General features: G+C 38.9%; 1 protein-coding gene across 5 annotated transcripts in view; it reads right to left on the reverse strand.

Moving 5' to 3' along the window:
* Positions 1-23,615, reverse strand: part of LOC124132670 (microtubule-associated tumor suppressor 1 homolog) — a 167,017-nt gene that overhangs the window by 71,119 nt on the left and 72,283 nt on the right. For 4 of the 5 annotated variants that reach the window (XM_046496713.2, XM_048388239.1, XM_048388238.1 and 1 more), the window contains exons 7-9: positions 6,941-7,020; positions 5,904-6,012; positions 4,415-4,510 (exon numbers count right to left, since the gene is read on the reverse strand). In XM_046496713.2, the coding sequence (XP_046352669.2) occupies positions 4,415-4,510; positions 5,904-6,012; positions 6,941-7,020 (285 nt within the window). The remainder of the gene's footprint in view (positions 1-4,414; positions 4,511-5,903; positions 6,013-6,940; positions 7,021-23,615) is intronic. The other variant, XM_048388240.1, reaches the window with a different exon arrangement.

The raw sequence follows: 23,615 nt of genomic DNA on the forward strand, positions 1-23,615 counted from the left end.
AAGGAATTAGCACCTCTCTCTCCTAATTTGACAGTTCAAACCACACCGAGCTATCCTGTAATGTCTTTTTAATTGCACCAGTTGGAGCAAAGCCCCATCTGTTAATGGCAGGACTAGACATATATGGGCCTCCTTCCCACTGCTGAAGAATCTTATCTAAACTCATCTCCTACTTCCTGTGGGGCCAAATAATGAATCTCCCCACCACGTGTGTTCCAGGGCTGTCCCCAGTTGACCTGCTGCAGTCATATGCTCCTCATTTGTTTAAATTTGCCAATTGAAGCCAAGATATCAGTTTTCAAACACAAATTTTAAGCATAAAAAGTAGGTTAAAAATAATAAATTGCAGCTGGGAATGGTTATAAAACAGTTGATGCTTTGTTAAATAATAGTTACTCATAAAAGAAATATGAATTTATTAATACCATAAATATTAATATTTGTTTATTACCCGCTTTTTCATGATACTGCAATATTTATTTATATTAACTTGATTTTAATATGAAATGGCATAAACAAGTGAAAAGTAGAAAATACATAAACAAATTTTTCAACAATAACTTTTTCATTTTAATAATCCAACAATATTTTTTTAAACCTCAAATAATTATATTATAGGATAAGTGTACACAAATACTTCTGAAATAAGATTAAATTTCAAGCTTTTTCTCTCTAGACACTCTCTAGACACATACAATAGACACTATCCGGCAATCTAATTGGCTGAATGTTATGATATACAATCTGACTTCTAAACAGGAGAGTTCTCAACTTTCATCCACTTGTCAGTGATGACAAACATGTGGTGACCTTCACCCTTGTCATGTCCAGCAAACATGCTAAGAGTATTTACAGCAGGAATAAACAATACTGCAGATACATACTCCCCAAGAAGGATCAGTGTAAACACAGTTTTAAAACATAGGAAAGGTAACTTCTTTACTTCAAAAGTTCCCTTTTCATTTACTATGTTAAGCATATCGAGTACTTCTTTTTAACAACTGGTCACTGGTGTTATGACATTTGTAGTATTCTTTCATAAGGCATATCAATGTCAGCAACAGTCAGCTGCTTGATCTTGGTTCATACAGAAATTCAGCCAAAGACCTTGGCACTTTTCAAAGCCATAATTTGCATTTTCAATATTAAAAAGAAAATATAAAATTGTTAGATTTAAATCAAAATTTAGTCCCTCAAAAGAAAATATTTTAAGATATTGCTTTTTCAATTGTCTTTTAATATGTAATAGAAAGGAACCAACAGAATCTTGTCATTTTCTGAAACTGAAACAATCTAGACTTGCTTGGGATATGGGATAGTTTAGATTGTAGCATATGTCAAATCTTTTTCATTTATAAAGACATATTTTGTAACTAGTCCGAGGTGGGTGTATAGCCTTCAACAACACAACCTTATCAGATAAACTTCTGATCTTATGAACAAAATCTGTGAAAATATCATCTGACTTTCTACGTATACGGTGTTAGCAATGTCTGAGTGTTTGCATATCCTTACTGATGTGTCTTTGATATACTTGAAAATATATGAAAACACAAAATTCAAGGCCCTTATGAGACTACATCTCCAATTTGTTAGGCCTTTTCAATATACTGCAACATTTAAAACCTTATCAAGACCAGTTATCCATATTCAAGGGCTTTTCAAGGCTGTATTAATCTGGTCTATAGTTTGTTCTTGTTTAATGCTGCAATATTCCAGCTATATGACGGTGGTCTATAAATAATCAAGTCTGGACCACACAATCCAGTGATCAATACTGTGAGCAACGATCCAGGCTGTAGGGTACAAAGACATGCAATCAACTGAGTCAGAGGTTGCTGGAGACCTATTCTAACCCAGGACTCACACAGTATTACGACCAGCACAGGTTGCTGGGGACCTATTCTAACCCAGGACTCCCACAGTATTACGACCAGCACAGGTTGCTGGGGACCTATTCTAACCCAGGACTCCCTCAGGATTACGACCAGCACAGGTTGCTGGGGACCTATTCTAACCCAGGACTCACACAGTATTATGACCAGCACAGTTGCTGGAGACCTATTCTAACCCAGGCCTCCCACAGTATTACGACCAGCACAGGTTGCTGGGGACCTATTCTAACCCAGGACTCACACAGTATTACGACCAGCACAGGTTGCTGGGGACCTATTCTAACCCAGGACTCCCACAGTATTACGACCAGCACAGGTTGCTGGGGACCTATTCTAACCCAGGACTCCCTCAGGATTACGACCAGCACAGGTTGCTGGGGACCTATTCTAACCCAGGACTCCCACAGCATTACGACCAGCACAGGTTGCTGGGGACCTATTCTAACCCAGGACTCCCACAGTATTACAACCAGCACAGGTTGCTGGGGACCTATTCTAACCCAGGACTCCCTCAGGATTACGACCAGCACAGGTTGCTGGGGACCTATTCTAACCCAGGACTCCCACAGTATTATGACCAGCACAGTTGCTGGAGACCTATTCTAACCCAGGCCTCCCACAGTATTACGACCAGCACAGGTTGCTGGGGACCTATTCTAACCCAGGACTCCCACAGTATTACGACCAGCACAGGTTGCTGGGGACCTATTCTAACCCAGGACTCCCACAGTATTACGACCAGCACAGGTTGCTGGGGACCTATTCTAACCCAGGACTCCCTCAGGATTACGACCAGCACAGGTTGCTGGGGACCTATTCTAACCCAGGACTCCCACAGTATTATGACCAGCACAGTTGCTGGAGACCTATTCTAACCCAGGACTCCCTCAGGATTACGACCAGCACAGTTGCTGGAGACCTATTCTAACCCAGGACTCCCTCAGGATTACGACCAGCACAGTTGCTGGAGACCTATTCTAACCCAGGACTCACACAGTATTACGACCAGCACAGTTGCTGGGGACCTATTCTAACCCAGGACTCACACAGTATTACGACCAGCACAGTTGCTGGGGACCTATTCTAACCCAGGACTCCCACAGTATTACGACCAGCACAGTTGCTGGGGACCTATTCTAACCCAGGACTCCCACAGTATTACGACCAGCACAGTTGCTGGAGACCTATTCCAATGTGGAACCCCTACAGGGTCCTGGTTGATAGTTCAGCAAGACGTTACTGTGCTTTCATCTGAGATGGTTATAGTATTTGTACAACGCAATGCCTTATACATCGTCTCCATCTGCATCCTTTCATCACTGTGCATCAACAATGAACACATGGCACTTCGACTATCACATACTACATTATACAAAACTGCAAAGTCAAATAAAGCACCAAAACTACTATTCTAAGACTAGACTAAAGAAATTGGTCTTGTTTGCAAACAATTGTGAAATATATGGGACATAACAGATTCCTATATTTTTAAGCAGCAAATGAATTTAGCAATGATTGGAGACTGTCAAAGCTAGATTTGTCAAAACTATCGCAGGAATGAAATGCTGTATGGTCATTAAGCAAAGCATAGGGTATTAAAAGGATTGGGCAGATTACGGCAAAACTTTTGGCACCTTCTAGTTCTAACTGCAATATGCAATTATTACTCATAAAGAATTAATCATATATAAGAAAAATTACATAAAAAATTATATTGATCTTATTTTAATTGAAACAAAACAATCATGCATACTGTCATGCAAGATTATATTTTTGAAGAACACAAATACTTTGGACAACACATAACATGGACAAAATTAAACCAGGCATATATGAATCAGAATAAATATTGAGGTTTACACTTCATGCTGAAAGAATATATTAAAAATCACAACAAAGTTAAACAACAATACAATACTGAAATGAAAGAAACTGTTCAAGCAATAATACACATATGAATGTCTTCAGGATAACTTCTCCTGACAGCATAGGCAAAAGCTTGTAAGCCAGGAAGAGTTGTCTCCCTTACATCACTGCGAGAAGGAGGCTTGTTGAATCAGGTTGAGAGACTATATACAAAGCATGCTTCCTGAGTCACATACAGTTCATATTTCTTTTCAGTTTTGAAGGGAAGGCCAGACCAATACATTTTCTTGTGTTTCTATGAGTGTGCCAATATCTTACGTGAGTTAAATTAGGAGCAACTGACACAATTGAAAACATGCATATTTCTTTGTTTTAAGTTTATTTAAAGATATATTTTAGGAAATATCAACGAAATTAGCTTCTTGAGCAAGTAAATTGTTTTAAAATCAACACAAAAACAAGCATATGTTCTTATTTAGCCTTCTGCATCTTGGTAAATTTGTTCCAAATTGGTCTTGCCTTACAGAAATAATTTTTTATCGATGTTTGTTACATAATTAAATCAGAAAATGACCCCAATGTATGTGACTCACAGATGTGTTTTCAAACAACCATGCAGGTTACTGGGTAATAAGCTTGTTAGACAAACTTACTCAGACTTTTCTTAGGGGATGTTTTAGAAACATCTTTGTGAGATGTTTCCGGTGATTTTTTCTGAGATGTTTTAGATGGAGCTGGTTTCCTGGGTGCTAAATTAAAAGTTATAACATATGTAAACGTGGTTGACATTAGACGCGTGTTTCTCCATGACTCCACCTTCATGTGCTGACAGATTGTCCAAAAACTTCCACAACGTAATGAAAGAGTATTTTATTACATTGTTTAAAGATATGTTTAAAGAGGATGATAGAAGTGTACGATAGATACATGCATGATATCCTCATCTTAGAGCCTGATTTCATCCTGATTTTGTAACCGAGAAATCCTAAATGTCCTATATATTGCTAAAGCGACATAAAGTCTACTCCCTTGCAGCAGCTGAGTGAATGCATAAAGTGGAAAGCCATAACAAGCAATATCCATTCAGACTTTCGCAGTCATGCCTGGCTCTGGGATAAACACGGCCATTAGTCCGTTTGTAACAATCTAAATCCAGTTGTTTTATCGCCAAATATAGTTATTTTACATAAACCACTTGTCCAAAATGAGCAGCGGTCTATGATCGTGTGAGCACAGATCAACTGAATCGTGCTTTGAGTTGGACTTTCCCAACGTCACAGATCCACGTGCTACTCATATTGTGCTGCCATTGTGACCTGTCAATACCTATTTCAGAGGCTCATCAGACAAGTATGGGTATTGGGGACATATTCTGCCCTGGAATCCCAACAGGGCTTTACTCGTTAGTTTGCTTTTTGTTAAACCCGACGCTCAGCAATATTCCTATTTATGACAGTGGCTTGAGAATAGTTAAGTCTGGGCCAGACAATCCAGTGATTATTTTTGTAAGCATCGATCCACTCCGTCGGGGTACGATGTCATGCCATCAATCAAGTGACTGTGTCTGACCTTGCCTTTTATGACAAAGGACAAGTTCTAACCCAGAAACCCCACGGGGGAGGAAGTTACTTATGAATTCATGATAATGAATAATAGAATATTTTTAACAGTTTTGACGAAGACGCTCTTAAAACCATACATTATGACTTACATAATTTGGATTTCAAAGATTCAGAACAGATTGCAGTTTTTGCAAAAAAAATCATAATTGCAACGTGATTAAATGTTAATTTGCCATGCAGGTTGCGCATGTAGCATTTCTTCATCTGAGTTGACATGCATATGTCATAAAATTCTCGTAACAACTGCTTTGCATCCTTCACTGCATCATGCATAACAGGAGGGTATAACAGTTGTATATGTCATACATTATAATAAATATATATAATAAATAATAAATACATAGAATAAATAATATGATATTAGTTACAATATGTACTGAACTATATATGAATGAACGTAAGGATATTGACAGTGACGTTAGGTGTAGGTATATATATGTATACAGTACACAGGTATATCAGGTATATCAGGTATATCAGGTACACACAGATATATCAGGTACAAGTTTGTGGGGGTTACCTGGAGGTGGTATGGAGCTCTTGACATTACTGTACTTCTTGATACGAGGAGTTTCCGGTTTCGGCAGGTCGGTCTTCTTATTCTTGGCATTTTTAACCTTAACAGATCCCTGAAAACAGATTAATAGCCCATAATGTCATATTTGTGTATAGGAACTACAATCCTTCTTTCTGTATATTATTTCTTCAAATCATTAACAAGTTAACTTTTGTGTCTTTGCTGCGACTGACATTTAAAAAAACAACACTCTGGAAAATATCCAGCAATTTGCAGTTAAGGCAGTCAATTTAACTGTCACACTGTTTTCTTACACATTTGCTGTAAAAAATAAGTTTAGAAATTATGAGCTTGAAGGCCAATGAACAAGGCTGCTCATCATGCAGAGTTATTCCCCTTTAGCCACATCGTTCAGTACAGACTGTACAGTTTAGCAAAATATTACACCAGTTGGGTTTAATGCCATCTTCAACAGTTTTCCAGTTATGTGATGCAGGTCTCAGATGTAAACCACTTTGGTGAAACCCACAAGCACAGGTATGGTGCTGACAAACCTAGAAACCTAATCGGGTAATACCAGGATTCGAACCCACGATCATAGATCATGCCTGATCTCTGCACAGCAAATTGTGGCATCTTAGATGACTGGGCCACCAATGCCCCCTTGAATGATGAGTGAAACATACGATAACAGAATATTAGAATAAGCTATATTTCTGTTATATCACCACGCCAGTCTGATGAGTTGGTTGGTTGGTTGGTTGGTTTGTTGTTAAACGCCGCACTCAGCAATATTCCAGCTATATGACGGCGGTCTGTAAATAATCGAGTCTGGACCAGACAATCCAGTGATTGACATCATGAACATCGATCCATGCAATTTGGATCAGTCTGATGGGGGAGGAAAGTCTGAAGTGATGCAGGTCCAAGATGTTAACCACTCTGGTGAATCCGTTAATATAGATATGGTACTTCAAAACTAATATATATAATAACAAGTCAGGGTGAAGCTGGAGAATACCAGGAAGTGAAACCCTCACCTGAGAGGTGTCAGACAGTGTGCTGGCAACGCTGGGTGGCCGATCTGTCTTAATGCTGGATACACGATTTGTAGAATTCCCTGAAACACAGACAGGTGTCATGAGAAGTCATGTCGATGTCAAAAGAGATTAAACTAATGTCATGAAATATTAAGTGCATCATAATGGGTCAAACAGTTGTCATGACACAGGGATAGAAATAAGCACTAGCCCGCTAGCCCGAGCCAGTTAAACTAATGTTACTGGTTTCCTTAGGGCTTGTGAGTGAGTAAGATTTCACGCCGCTTTTAGCAATATTCCAGCAATATCACGGCAGGGGACACCAGAAATTGGCTTCACTGATTGTATCCATTTGGGGAATCGAACCCGGGTCTTCAGCCTGACGAGCAAACGCTTTAACCACTAGGCTAACCCACTGCCCCCTTAGGACAAGTAAAATTTCAAACATTTTGGGGATGTTCCTATATGTTATCACTATTGGGGATCATAGACTTTCTAGGTTAATATCTATCCCTGTGATATAGCATGCAGATGTCATGAAAGGTTTACAGGTGACATGAGAGGTTATACATTTGTCATGACAGATCTTATGGGTGTCGTAAGAGTGAGTGAGTTGGGTTTAAAGCGGCTTTTAACAGTATTTCAGTTATATTATGTCGTGTCAGCCTGATGTGGGAGGAAAACCCGAAGTGATGCAGGTTTCAGACATTTACCACACTGTGAAACCGATGAGCACGGGTATGGTGCTGACAAACCTAGAAACATAATCGGGGCAAACTGGGATTCAATCCAACAATCATAGGTTTCTGGCGTGCCCAAGGGACGCAACTCTGCACAGCGGGTGTCGTAAGAAGCCAAATAAGTGTCATTAGACATCAATGAACCACAAGGTGACATGTGACTTCATACAAGCTGAACAAGGTGTCAGTCAATCTTTATTCATGGTACTGATGAGACCAAAGGCCCATAGTACAATGTCTGGGGTGTTACAAATTCATGTACAAGGTAACATGTGACCTCATTCAAGCTGAACGACAAGGTGTCATGTGACTTCATACAAACTGAACAAGGTATCACATGACTTCATTAAAACTGAAACACAAGGTGTCATGTGACTTCATACAAGCTTAACAACAAGGTCTGGTGTCATGACTTCACACAGACTGAACCACAAGGTTTCATAAACGTCCTGGTGCCCATGCACGTAGATTACGTCTATGTGTCACAGTTAATGTGGGACACTGACACAAGGCAATGTCTCCATGTAATTAGGTAATCAGTTACTGCTTGATTGATCTAGTTCATAAAGCTGACTCAGCAGACACCAAGTGTAGTTTTTATGATGGACGGCAACATACACTGCAAATTTGCTGCAGGCTAAGCATATCTTTAAACTACATTAAGGCCATAATAAATTAATTATTATATTTTCATACATATCTGCCTCCACAGAAAACACCTTGCCACACTTTGTCCCCAAGTACAGACTACAGACAGGAAAAAATGCTTTGTGGCTTATTTCTTTACTTGAATTGAAACCAAGCAGTCATGCTTTTAAGTGAATCATATCAACCCATAGGGGGGGGGAAGGGGAGAAAGGTGGCCCAGTCATCCAAGATGCCACGACTTGCTGTGCAGAGTTGCGTCCCTTGGGCATGCCAGAAATTAAAATTTGTCAAGGCTGTGGGGCCCGAGCCATTTCATTGTATAAAATATATAATGAAATGCCTCAAGCCCCACAATCTTGATAAATTTGGATGAAATCAAATAAATAATTTATTGTGGCCTATTACTTTTTACAGTTTCTACTTCCATCCAACCTGAAGTTATATGGTATATAAACATAACCCCGCAAAACACTATAAAATTAAAATTTTCCTTAAACTACATGTTTGTTTTACTAATCTTCTTATCAAATTTATCCAAACTTTTTCCAAATGAAAAGAAAATCCCTGCCTTATTATGATATATGTTGTTAGTTGATAGGGAAGACAATGGGAGTTCTTTTATACCACGTATGCAATCACCATATACTTTGACAGTTATTAGAACTACAAACGCCAACTCTGACATTGATGAAAAACGCATTACTTCAATTACACTGCAAGGATATTACTGTCAGAAGTAATAATCAGTCTTCAGGGATGTGGTAGATGTTTCATTTGGCCGAAGTTTACCCAGCATCCTGTTCCACAAAGTGCTAAGATGATTGTAATTCCTATACTTTAAAAAAGGATTACGGCACGCAATGTGCTAAGATCACTAAGATCTGGAAGATCAGTTTAGCATGATAGAAATTAGCTTTTCAAAGGTCAATAACTTACATTTTATCTGACAAAAATCAAAGACAGTATTTTTATGACACTATACAAGTACAGATATAGGGGTGTCAATGATCATAAATTGGAACAATGATGTATTGCCTCAGAAGTATCATGATATATATACATATATATCCATACATTGATAAAGAATATGATTAATTATTATGTACGTGTAGAGATAAAAATTACCAATGTAGACCTGCAATTTAATGTTAAATATAAACTAGGCTGATCCATTAAATTTTTTAAATGGAATATTTTGCCTTCTCATTGTGCATCTGAACCATAGTTATCTTAATAAATGTTATCTTGATAAATGTAAAAGTTTCTGCGGCAGTGACTTATTAATTTAGAATCAATATTCATCAATTTGTATCAAAAAATATCGACATTAAAAATTACCGGCTTACAGTGATATTCCAAAGTGAAGTTTTGATATATGTATGGAAGGGATCATTTACAATACACAAGGTACCGGCAAAATACCTGAAGCCCGGGCCTTGGCAGCCTCGGCAGTCATAGTGAACGCACACCCCATCCTGGTCACGTGTGTGTCAACCGTATGTGACGACCATATGTTGGAATTGCCACCTCATAAGAAACACATTTGGCCAAATGGAGCCCCATTTAGTCCATATTGTTGTATATTCTTGGAAGGGAAGGAAACATGCTGGATATCATTATCATTCTAAATATCAGCCAATCGACTTGGACCACCAAGGTCAATATGACATCGTATTCCCAGAGAATAGTTCCTGAAAGTGCCGAATCTTGGTGAAAATTGGGGGTCAACCCATCTCCTTGAAGACAAGAGTCTTCATTTAAATGGCATCATCAACAACCAAATTCCATAAAAATCAATCAGTGACTCTGACAGCCCTCCATATGCGTCCGGCATCTCACTTCGAGACATTCGGCAACAAAGAAATTCGGCAACATCCTAAGAGAAATAAGATGGCCACAGTGCACAAACATAATAAGAGAGTCTCAGGGAAAATTAGCGCTGGACACTATTAGAAACCATTGCTTCCGCATAATTTCCAAGATGCTCGCGACTGCAATTACATCACTGTTGGCACGGTGTCAATACTGTGGAATCATGGGAAACTATGAAAATAGGAAAGTGTCCCCATGAGAAATACTGTGGAATTGGCACTTCCTACATTATCTTCCCATCCAATCAATATAGCTGTATCAGGTGGGAAAAGTCTAAAAACAGTTTTGCTTTGCCCCAAATATAAGTTATTACCACAATTTACATTTTAGAAAACACAAAATTGTTGGACTAACATCTTCAATTTCTTATCAAATAAATATTGTTTCCATAAGAAAAGGAAATATAAACACGCAGTGTTGAAAGTTCATTATATCACATAATGTTCAACTTTTGTAAGGATGTATTATTTCATGACATGCCAGACTGATTATTTATAATGAGTGCAATTGTAATTTCAACAAAATGAATAATATTAAAATCATAGCTGATACATTAACTGCATACAAATGAGAGGTGACTACTTGGGCTATATTCACTATTGCGATTGCATTGCAAGATGAACCAACACTTTTGCAATAGTATTGTGATAGTTGTCAATAATTGCAAAAGTATTGCAATAGTAGTTAACCAACTTTAAGGCTTGATGATTGAGTTTGTGAGTTGGTTATCACCACTTTGGACAGTATTCCTGTTATATCACTGCATAGTAAGGCTTGATAATGATATGAATTAATGTAATAGACATGAATAAATTATTGCTGACAATCTCAAAGTCAGACATTTTTTCCCTGTCGCTATACAAAACAAAGGGAAGTAACTCTAATCTGAAAGTTGTCTCATTGTTGTCACCAACATGTACATGATGTAGGTAGGTTGAAATTTTCATATTTTATGTTTTATTAATAACTAACTGCAAGTACTGAAATTATCGATTGTTATTCATACTATCGACAATACTATTGGCATTTCTAAATTCCTATTGATTTAGTACTATCGTAGGGCAAACAATTGCAATACATTGATAATTTGATATATTGTTCTAAGACAGTTAATGATAAATGTCCCCTTTCCCCTCTTACAGTTGTGTCGTACCAGCTCATGGAATGACCTTAACACTTATACAACTTGACTGCACGAGTAGAGTTTTATGCTGTTTTACATATATCTTCATAATTCAGGAAGACATCACAGCCCCCATGGGGATTCTGGGTACGATTATGTCCCCAGCAACCTATGCTTGTCATTTGAGGTGACCAAATGGATCCAGTGATGAGTCCCGTGAAGATTCCGGGTGAGAATAGGTCTTCAGCAACCCATGCTTGCCGTAAAAAGCAACAAGTACAATCTTTTAACATCTGTTAGTATGCCGTGGCCAGGGATTGAACCACCGACCTACTGCTATATCTGTGCTGGTGCTCTACCCAGTATACCACGGGGCCAGTTATAGTCTGTAACGCCTTTAACATTTCCTCCAACATCAATGTTAAATATTGGGCGTTTCACTTCACCCTTTATCATGAACAATCTCTCCATTGCTTTGGGCAATAGTGGTGGTGGAACCTACTGTTTCTCACACCTGGTACAGGTGGTGAAATAATGGCTGACAAGATCCTATCAACTTGATAGTTATTGTCACATAACATGCCTCCTCTCAGTGATAAGAACCTTGAGTGAGTGGTGTGGGTGAAGATGTGAATTTGATATACAGTAAACTATGGTAATAACGAACTCAAAGGGACCACTAATTTTAGTTCGTAATAACCATAGTTTGTTATAAGCATATATATAGTATATGTACAGCGTTAGAGTCCTTGTCAAACTGCCTAATAGTAAAGGTATCCTAAGGACTAGTAGAAATTGGCCCATTTTAAGGGTTTTGCTATATGTTATCATTATAAGGACTAGTGGACAAAAGCTGTTAGTTTCTAACCCTGATATACAATCTCATTAAAATCAGATCTTAGTTCTCGCTGCCGCTAAACAAAGATCTGAGGATATCCCATTACGGGTCATGTCAGACCGACCTTTCGCGAACTCTGACCGACCAATGGAATTACTGACAAGAAGTCAACATTAGCCAATCAGAAGACAGCTTTCTCGTGCTTTACGGCACTAATTTCAAATTGGCGACTACGCTTCGAAACATATTTTGACAAATTCTCGCTTAAAAATTTGAAACCTGAACAAAAGAACATTCTCAAATGGCTAATATATGGTCTAGATTGTATAGATTCAGTCAATAAGCCCGTAACTATCATTCGGAATACCCCGTTTTAAAGTTTTCGAGGCTGCATGATGAGAAATCACATTCTGACTGTTACTTTCATGATCTGGTAAGCGATGCTCTGATTGGACGGATGAAAGGTCGTTCTAACGTGACCCCTAATGGGATGTCCTCAGATCTTTGTTTAGCGGTAGCGAGAACTAAGGTCTGATTTTAATAAGATTGAGTATATACAGAACAATTGGCGGGGACTAAAAAATAAGTTTGCTCTATCGGTCAGTTAGTTATAAGCTTGGTCGTTATACAAGTGGTTTGTTTGTTGTTTAATGCCGCACTCAGCAATATTCCAGCTATATGACGGCAGTCTGTAAATAGTCTGGAGTCTGGACCAGACAATCCAGTGATTGATATCATGAGCATCGATCCATTTGGGATCGATGACATGCATCAACCAAGTCAGCGAGCCTGACCACCCGATCCCATTAGTCGCCTCTTACGACAAGCATAGTCGCCTTTTACGGCAAGCATGGGATGCTGAAGACCTATTCTACCCCAGATCTTCACAGATCATTATAAATGTAGTAACATTATTTCAGATGTTTCATCGTTCATACACATGTGCCAGTCTGCAACTTTAGCGATGAGTCTGAACCAAAGACTTGTAAAATTCTGTTTGGTCTCGTAAGCTCAACTTATAACAGACCATATGACCACACTAAAATCTAACGAAAATGATGTAAAGAGCCTAGTTCGGATTAGTAGACTCAAAAGTGTTTGGAACAGACTGACATGCTGTCATCAAGTCAACATATTCAGGTTTATAGCAGCCTCGTATGAACTAAAAGTCACCTAGAATATACAATATATATGGAGTTATGGAGACATATTCTGTGACATCAATGCCAGACAGAGAGACCTGCTTTGTAGCTAATCCTCACCGAGACAGTAGCAACACAAAGTAACAATTTCCTCACAGACGCCTGGCAATAGCTGTAAGCTCCTTTACAAGAATCAATACAACAGCTTACAAAGTCTGTACTCTGCTGAAGGAATCTTATTTAAATTCAAAGAAATACAAAAAAAGCATGATTGAACATAGGAAAGTAGATTTTCAGATGCTTTTGACAGGGCATGTCTTTTACCACACAGGTCAAGCTGTCATGGCATTTGACATAGAATCAGTCAGGGCACACATGAACCAATGATCATTAGTGGTGTCACGATACACTAACCTCACATATCAATACATATCACGAAACTTCATGATACGTTATGTATCAAGATACTTATTTTGTCCAGATTTAGTGTGAATTTTTCCATGTTACACCTCTTTGTACGGGCTGTGGTTGTATTTTGTATTTAGTTTTGCAACTGGTTCTAAGGTCAAGCTAGTATGAGATGTTATCAAGCTGGGATATTGCAAAACCATGTAAAAAACCCTTTTTGAAAAACGATACAAACTTAACTTAAACATGCGTTGATATATGGATAGGTGTATCATATCGCCAGTTGTGAAACTGACGCATCGATACATCGTAAACTGTAAAACCCAACTGATCATGATACTAGTTATCTGCAACAAACACAAGAAATACTGGCAACCTAGTCAGTCCTGGAGTGAATATACGGTTTACACCGCTTTTATTCCAGAAATATCACAGGACATCAGAAATAGGCATCACAAATAGTACCCACCTGGGGAATTGAACCCAGGCCTTGGGCACGACAAGTGAACACCTTAACACCTTGGCTGCCCAACCAACCCTTATCAGTCCTGGAATCCCCACAGGCCTCATTTAATGGGAAAATAGTCAGCAGCTCTAACCAATACATTATTGCCAAGGATACCAAGGAGTCAGAGGCATTACATCTATTTTGGGAATCAAACCCAAATCATGTCATTAACAAACACACTAACCACTGGACTACCAAACTGCCCCTTATTGTTTCAAAGAAATAAATTAAATCAGGCTTTGTATACACAACGTAACTTCCTGCCAGTATGATTTACTTGAAAAGTAATAAAATCAATGACAGTAAAAATGTCATAAAGTGCATTAGAACCTGGCAAAATTTATGCCAGGGTATCGACTTTCATTCAAAGTATCATCATGATGGCCATATGGCCTATCTTACAAACCAGACATTTTACATCTGTTACATAACATACAATCATTAGTTTACAAGTAAATAGTTTCATTTTGAAACATAATTTGACATCTTGTCAAATAAACACATCAGCTTACTTCCCTTAACTCACCGATACACAATTTCAAATAAATCTATACAGTTTTCTAATTTCTGTTTACGAAAGAATCTTCAAGCACAATAACAAAAATGGCTCGACTGCCAAACAAAGGATTTCAAAGGCGTAGCTGTTACCAAACGGCCGATTGGGAATTCCAGGATGTGAAAGCTGTTACAGAGCTATCAGTGCTGCTGGTAATGTGGGACGTTATCAGAAATAGCCATGCAATGATTCCTCGGCAGTGTTATACAGAATCAATATTTCCTGTTTCTTCCCACACAGATGTCGGCCTGGTCGTGCCTCGGAATCCCACAGCAGGAGCGAAACAAAGGCTTCTGTATCTGTCTGCAATATGTTTTATTTCCTGAAGGATGAATGGTTTTGTGAGGTGGTGGTGAGAGAGGAAGGGAATGTTGTTTTACACAGCAAGTAATACTTCATCTATTCTACTCAACAATTCCTAAGGACCACATCTTTGAAAATGACCATTTTGGTCCTTAGCAAATGTTGAGTAGAATATGTCAAAGTGGCCTGTTACCAGCATTGCCTTAGCAAAAGCCAGACAGATATGAGTTAATTAAGAATTGAATTAGATATGTTCCCTCATTTACAAAAGTGAAAACCAGTGTGCACACTATGTATATATACATAGAAACATATTTAAGTCAATTCTTATAAATAAATAAGTCAAAAGTAATTACTTCAAAGGCAACATATTTAATCATGAACACAAAAAACTGTCCACAATACAAACTTGTGACATCATTTATTACAATAATGCAACCCAAGTCCCACCTACCCACCCTATATAACCAGCCAATCTGAAAGCAATAGACCATTAATGGGTGTGGCCTAATGTTTTTCGGTTTATGAGAACAAAAAATATTGCTTTGTTAGCCAATCAAATGCCATGGAATCACTTGCAATATATTAATGTTCAAACAAATCTGTTCAAATAGGTGAGTGAGAGTGAATGTTCAGCAGTCAGCAATATCTCAGCAATATCACAGTTATATCCCCCATGGGGAATATAGGTCCCCAGCAACCTACGCTTGAGGTAAAAGAGGCAACTAAATGGATTGGGTGGTCAGGATTGGTGAGTTGCGTGACGGTATGTCTTTGTATCCTATGCTCTGATGTCAATTAATCACTGGATTGGTCCAGTTTCAATTATTTACCAACCGCCTTCTAATACCTGGAATATTGAACAACAAACAAACAAATTATATACTCAACAATGAAAGTTCCTGTGACACCAATATTTTGGTGTATTTTTCAAACAAGTAAAGTTTGGTTTTCAATATTGTAGTACATGTATGGAATCAAGTCACAAAAAACGCAACTGCTACAGAAAAGCATGCATTCCATGCAAAAGTTGACTTTTATGCAAGCCCCATGCATTTCACTACCCAAGAATGGGTATAAAAACGTGCCTTAACGGGATTCCATATGCATTGTTTAGCATCGTGCTGACAACCACTCAGAAAAACAAAATTACGCAATTATTCAACATTACTAAATGCCACACCTGTCCGAAAATGAGTGTCTGCGAGCCATTTGTATGCTTGAAGCAGGATCGAGTCAACGTGATGTTGCAAGACAATTTAACGTCCACAGAAACACCATTTGGCGAATACAGTCAGAGACTATCAGTGGCAGGCCACACGTAACCAATAATCAACAAGAAAACTGGATTCGAATAACACACCTACGAAATTGATTCCAGCCAGCAACAGTGAGTGCAAGAAGCATACCTGGCCTTCGACGAATATCTTCACAAACCATACCTCGTCCCCTCAGATGTGCAGGGATTGTTGCCAGAAGACCCGCCAGACGTCCCATTTTGACAGGAAACCACCATCAAGCACGTCTACAGTGGTGCAGACAGCATCTACGCTGGACGGTCATGCAGTGGGGACAAGTTCTATTCACTGACGAGTCTTGTTTTCACCTCAGCCACAGCGATGGACGGATTCGAGTGTACCGACGACGAGGTGAACGTTACGTCAATCATTGTGTCATGGAAGAAGATCAGTTTGGGGGCAGCAGCGTTATGGTATGAGGTGGGTTTACAGCAAGACAGAGGACCCGTTTGATAGTGGAAGAGGGAAATCTCAATGGACAGCGCTACCGCGACGAGATCATTGGCCCTGTTGTTCTACCGTTTTTGCGTCGTCATACATTTCAACATGACATGTCATCCCCTGGCCGGCTTGCTCCCCAGATCTCTCACCAATCGAGCACATGTGGGATGAGATGGATCGGCGCCTTCGACGTCAACCACGTGTTCCACAGACACTCCAGGAACTTCGAAACATGCTCCAGCAGATATGGACAGATATCCCACAGGACTTTGTGCGACGCCTGGTCCATTCCATGAGACGAAGATGTGTTGCTTGCATTGCAACCAGAGGTGGACACACACGCTATTGATTTGTAAATTGACATTTTGGCATGTTCATGTTTTTTATGAAATCACACATTTTCTGAAGTCAGTATGCCAAATTAAACCATTTGAACTCTTACAGGAGTCTTGTATCTGTTGCAAACCAAAATTGTTTCAGATTTGGTAAAAAACATACCTTTGCATTAAATCTTATTCAATGTCACAGGAACTTTTGTTGTTCAGTATACAATAAGTATATCATTTCTTGTACTGATTGTTTATTGTACAGAACAGGTTTTGTCATTATATCAAATTATGTTTCATCATTCTAACATGGATTTATTTCAGCTTCGTTTGGTTTGTTTGTTGTTTATCCCCACTTTCTACAATATTCCAGCAATATGACGGCGGCCTGTAAATAATCAAGTCTGGACCAGACAATTCAGTGACTGATATTTGTGAGCAACACTTCACACTGTCAGGGTACGATGGAACGCAATCAACCAAGCCAACAAGTCTGAGGACTCGATTCATTTGGTTGCCTCTTAAGATCAGCAAAGGTTGCTGGGGACCTACTCTAATCTGGAATCCAAATGAGGATTGATTCATTACAGGCTTCGGGGGCATGGGTGGCCCAGTCGCCTAAGGCGCCGTGATTCGATGTGCAGAGTTGCGTCCCTTGGGCACACCAGAAACCTGTGATTGTGGGTTCGAATCCCGGTTTGCCCCGATTATGTTTCCAGGTTTGTCAGCACCATACCCCTGCTCGTGGGTTTCACCAAAGTGGTAAACGTCCGAGACCTGCATCACTTCGGGCTTTCCTCCCACATTAAGCTGACACGCCGCGATATAACTGGAATACTGTTAAAAGCGGTGTTAAACCCAACTCACTCACTCACTCACTCATTACAGGCTTCAAATGATGTATTATGCTGTAACATGTTGTTCAAAATAGCTTTTTGTTATTAAATATGGTTAAAAATCAATAACTTCTTTCGAATAACTACAACTTTGTTCTATATTAAAATGAACGATTTTTTAGATTATGATTACAAATATCCAAATTGTTCTCCACAGCCTGTGTACCACACAATCCAGACAGCTGCAGCTACCAATAAGCTGATAAATGTGCAGGGTTTTCCGTGACACACAAATGTGCGTCCAGTGCACACAAATGTAGAGAACAGACGCAGAAAAAAACATATACTGTGTCCCTCGAGACGCACAATTACATTCATGTACCTACAGCGCATCAAGATCGATGAGTTATGGGTGTATGGGTCCACATGATCAATGATTCATTCCAGGCTCTAGGTAATGATCTAAACGTACAGTACACTACACCATTTCATTATTTTACAGGACCCCCATATTGCCTGCAGGGACCCTTACAGGTCCGCTGGACCATCACTTTTATAAGTCAAGGTAAAACCCTACAGATGTCACAATTATTCTGACTTAACGAGATGTAACTGTTCTCAATAGACATGTAGAAACGGTAATGAACAACACCTTCAAGTTCGCCTGACGGAATCAATAAGCCGCTTTTATTCCAATACATAGGGACTTGTTCTGCTAACACTGGACATTGTTAGCTTGTATTATTACAGAACAGACGAGCCATGAATCTGCCGAGCTATGCCACTTTAGAATGGTTTTCAATTTTATTGGTTATTTTTTAAATAATGTATAATGATTATTCATCACAGTGATGATCACACACATGTTGTTCTGGTGAAAAGGGCTTTACATGGAAGTCAATAAAGTTACAGCTCTTATGTCAGGGCATCCTGATTCAAACAAGTGAGCGAGTGAAAGGGCCTAAAACAGCTTTAGCAAAACTCCAGCAATAACACAAAGGAGGACACCAGAAAAGGGCATCACACATTTGAACTGGGAAGTGAATCCCTGTGACGAGTCAATTCTCTTACAATGTTCAAATGAAGTTAAATGATCCTTGTCATGACCTAGAGGTTAAAAATATAAGATTTTGGGGGTCACTAGATTCAAATACCATGGTAGCAAACCTCACTAACCCCAGACACCCTTAATTTCAACCACTGTTGAACCACTAAGCTATATCACTGTTTCTTGATTTCAGTCACAGGATAAAGTTGTTGGTTGGTTGGTTGGTTTGTTGTTTAACGCCACACTCAGCAATATTCTGGCTATATGACGGCGGTCTGTAAATAATCGAGTCTGGACCAGACAATCCAGTGATTATTATCATGAGCATCGATCCACGCAATTGGGATCGATGACATGCATCAACCAAGTCAGCACGTCCAGCACGCACTTATGTACAGGAAAGACGCAGGGAAGAAATATAATGCGTCCAGTGGGACACACAATAATATTGGATGTACCCACAATGCATCAAGTGCAATTACAGGTGTCTGTTATTTCATCAATCAATCATGAGCACAGTCCAGATGATCATTGATTCAATCCAGGTTCTAAAGCAATTATCTAAAAATGCAGAACACTACACCATTGCATTACTTTACAAGACAAAGTGTAAAAGAAGGGATGTGTTTTAAGTAGGGAAACACTCCATACTGTATACCGTATTCGATGTAATAAGCGCCCCCGCTCTAATAAGCGCCCACGGCAATATTTGCTAATATATTGGCTAGTGGACAATCCCAATAAGCACCTCTTCCATTTGATCAATGTACACAAGACTTACTTCTTCTACTTCTGCATATGACATTGATCTGTGTTCACGTTCAATGCTGTTCCCATGCCAACCATGCATGAATCACTACATAAAGATTGGTATATACATCCTTGCAACTATTGCTCATCACATCAGGCTGTTATGACATCCATTGCATGATTTGATTAGTACAGTTTGATTGGTACAGTTCTCCTTTACTATTACCATTTTCGATGTAATAAGCACCCCGCTCTAATAAGCACCCAGGCAATATTTGCTAATATATTGGCTAGTGAACAATCCCAATAAGCACCTCTTCCGTTTGATCAATGTACACAAGACTTATTTATTCGTGTATAATACGCACTCGTGTGTTATATGCACGCTTAATTATGGGCGATTAAATTCTGGAAAAATATATCTGTCGTGTATCATAAACACAGACCTTTCTTTTGTATCATTTCAGGCTGTCAGCATAAACCACGAAATTCACGATCTTCAACTGGTTTTTTTTCATCAAAATTCTATTCTAATAAGGGCCCCCTATTTCTAATTTTGAGAGCGCCCTGGGTGCTTATTACGTTGAATACGGTAACACAGATACTTCTGATTACATCAGTACTCATAGAATCGATGGCATGGTTTGATCACTACCATATCAATTTGTATGTGTACCCTCTACTGTTTTATCACATCAGTTATACTGCATTGATTGTTCGAATTGAGACTGGTACATGTATCCTTATGACTATTCATATAAAATCAGTTCCTACAGCATTCAAGCTTTGCACTTCCGACCAAGAATGGAAACCTGTTTCTTTAGCTGTCCTTTTGTGAGATTTATCAAGAATTCATGGAAGACAATCTTGAAAACATAATAGGTTCTTCTTCCACAATTTGAAATTGTTTTTTTATGATTAATTGACCATCACACTTTGATACGGAATCAAAGTGTTATGGTCACTATATTCATAAAAAAATATTTTCAAATACTTCATCAGGATAGAAAGCAATTCATTTACTGAATCCTTAATTCTGTAGTAGGCAATGTACTTGTCTGTCTCACAGCCCCTGAACCATATTATTTTCCCTCTCCCCCCCCCCTTAACCTAACTAATGCTAGCTCTAAATGAAGCAAGTGAAGATTTTCCACAGGTTCATTTCTCACTTGGGCTCCTTTTCAATTTAAATGTAGTTGTTTATTTCTATCAAAATTATATGTTTCAGAGACTAAGCGTTTGTCTTGCAATGTACCCACAAGAAAACTTTCTGGGGTCATGCCAGGCCAGCTCTGTACCGATTGTGGGTCAGGTCCAGATGAAGTCAGAATGATCAATATGGCTACCATTCTGTCGCTCACCCATGGACCTCAATCTGGCATTTGGCCAGCTACCGATATTAATCAGAAGAGTCAACTTCTGCAGAATTTCTCTTTTCTAGATATTCAGCTTTTTAAAGATTTTGTAAGGAACCCCATCATTTAATGCTGATATATATTTATCACTGTTAATTTCATTGTACTTCACACAAAGGAAAATGTACTCCCTTCTTAATGTTATTGTTGAAATATGGTCAAAGTTTTCAATTTGTCACACTCTTTAAAATCAAATTACTTCATCAAAATTCTAGTTCAGGAAATAGAATTTGTGGCAGAACGTAAAATTCAATCTTGACACTCTGAATCAAATTGAAAGAACACATTAAAAAGACTTTTCCCATCAACCACTGACAAAAAAATGAATCTTTTAGTGATTTAGAGCCTTAAATTTCAGTCTTTCAGAGAGGACAATGAGGAAATGTGCACCAGCTATGCGCTCCCGATAAAGCATTTCAAGAAGTCTCATCAAGTCACTTGATCAATATTTCCGATATGCCAGGACGATGGATTCCAAGAGGCAACCCTTGCTTAATTACGAGGCAAACATGCCAATCTCGTCTTCATAGAACAGCGCCCCCTACCCCTACATTGTTTGCAGCATACAGTTGGTTCTCTGAATGATTGACTCGGACTCTGATCAATAACATTCATTGGGGCTCACTGTATACAAGATTCTTATACCCTGCTTGAGGTCAACTTCACACCACACAATGACTATCCAAAAACCTATTGTCTGGGACATCTCATAACCACTCAATGAGTGATATGCTATTTGGATGAACACTCCTCAAATGAAATTAAATCTATAAATTTCACTGGAGATGAAAAGTAAAAAAAATCTAATTTTATTAAATGTTTGGCTTGGCTTGGTGTTTAGCTGGAAATTGAAATTAAGACTGATTTCTAAATGATGCCTTTTATTACATGTCCTCCCAAACTGTCTTCTTGTTCAATGAGCAGTTCTGAGACAAGCTATTTCCACATCAGTGAAAACCATGCATTGCAATGACAAACCAAAGATGATAATCATGGAAGATCTGTGACTAAAACCACGCCTAGGAGATCCAAGTTCAGCGAATTGCAGCAACTTTGATCACTGATCCTCCCAAACCCAACTGACACCACCCTTAATGAAGAAAAATACAAGCAAACTAACCCGAAACAGTGAGTGAGTGAGTATGGTTATACACCGCTTTTAGCAATATTCCAATAATATGACAGTGGGGGACACCAGCAATGGGCTTCACATATTGTGCCCATTTTGGGAATCAAAACCGGGTCTTCATCACCACGAGTGAATGCTTTAACCACTAGGCTACCCCTTCGCCCCTCCTAAAACAGTGAAGCCCCCCAGCAATAAGCTTAGTAAACAAACTCCATTAGATAGGCTCGAAACTGTCTTAAGCTTGTGCTGTAATATCCCTCTCCTGGCTGAACTGTGTGTTTAGTCAGTGGATTTTCTTACCAGTAATGATCCTTTATTGGGCATTAAATGTACCTGTATCACAAAGTCAATGTTATCATTCAAACTCAAGATACAATACCTTGAAAAAGGCCATATGAACGAGCTGAATGCCAATGTTATAACAATTCAATAAATGTGGTTTCAAACAGTGAGTAGTATTTGTTCATGCCACTATTGACAATATTCCAGCTCTATCAAGGCAGGGGCCAGAAGTGGGCTTCACACATTGTACCCACATGGGGAATTGACAATGGTCCTTTGGCTGACAAGCAAGCGCTTTTGCAACAAGGCTACCCCCTTGACTACAATACAGAATAGTTTTGATATCCTAAAGAAGATAGATTGATTTGGTATAGATCTGTAAGATTTGCATCAAGATACAACATCCCATTTCAAAACAAATAAAAAAATATTTTGTTTGTATGTTATTTAACACTGCACTCAGCAATATTTCACTTCATGAAGGCGGATGGCAAACAATTGAGTCTGGACCAGACAATCCAGTGATTCATATTGTGAACAACGATCCACGCTTTTGTGGTACGATGACATGCAATCCCCATTGGGTAATATGAGTGAGTGAGTTTGTTGGTTTTACTCCGGTTTAAGCAATAGTCCAGCAATATCACTGTGAGGGACACCTTAAAATGAGCTTCACACATTGTACCCATGTGGGGAATCGAACCCGGGTCTTCATCGCGACGAGCCACAACTTTAACCACAAGGCTAACGCACTGCCCCGTGGAACCTTAAGACAACTGGTCCACCTGGGCCCCCTCCTATGTAGCAAACTGTTACATTATTGCAATACAATACATATTGAGTCGTATTGCATATCTTTGCTATCTACATGTAACTATTATTCTGACTACTTGGTATGTTTTTCTGTCAGTTTAACAACTAAATTTTCCAATAGTTATGATTTGAAACCCTTGGGGATTGGAAACTACCAGGCCTCTTATGAATATGAACACACAATGCCATTTAGAAAGTG

This window comes from Haliotis rufescens, unplaced genomic scaffold (genome assembly GCF_023055435.1).
Source record: "Haliotis rufescens isolate VD_foot unplaced genomic scaffold, xgHalRufe1.0.p SCAF_7, whole genome shotgun sequence".
NCBI classification, from domain to species: Eukaryota; Metazoa; Mollusca; class Gastropoda; order Lepetellida; family Haliotidae; genus Haliotis; species Haliotis rufescens.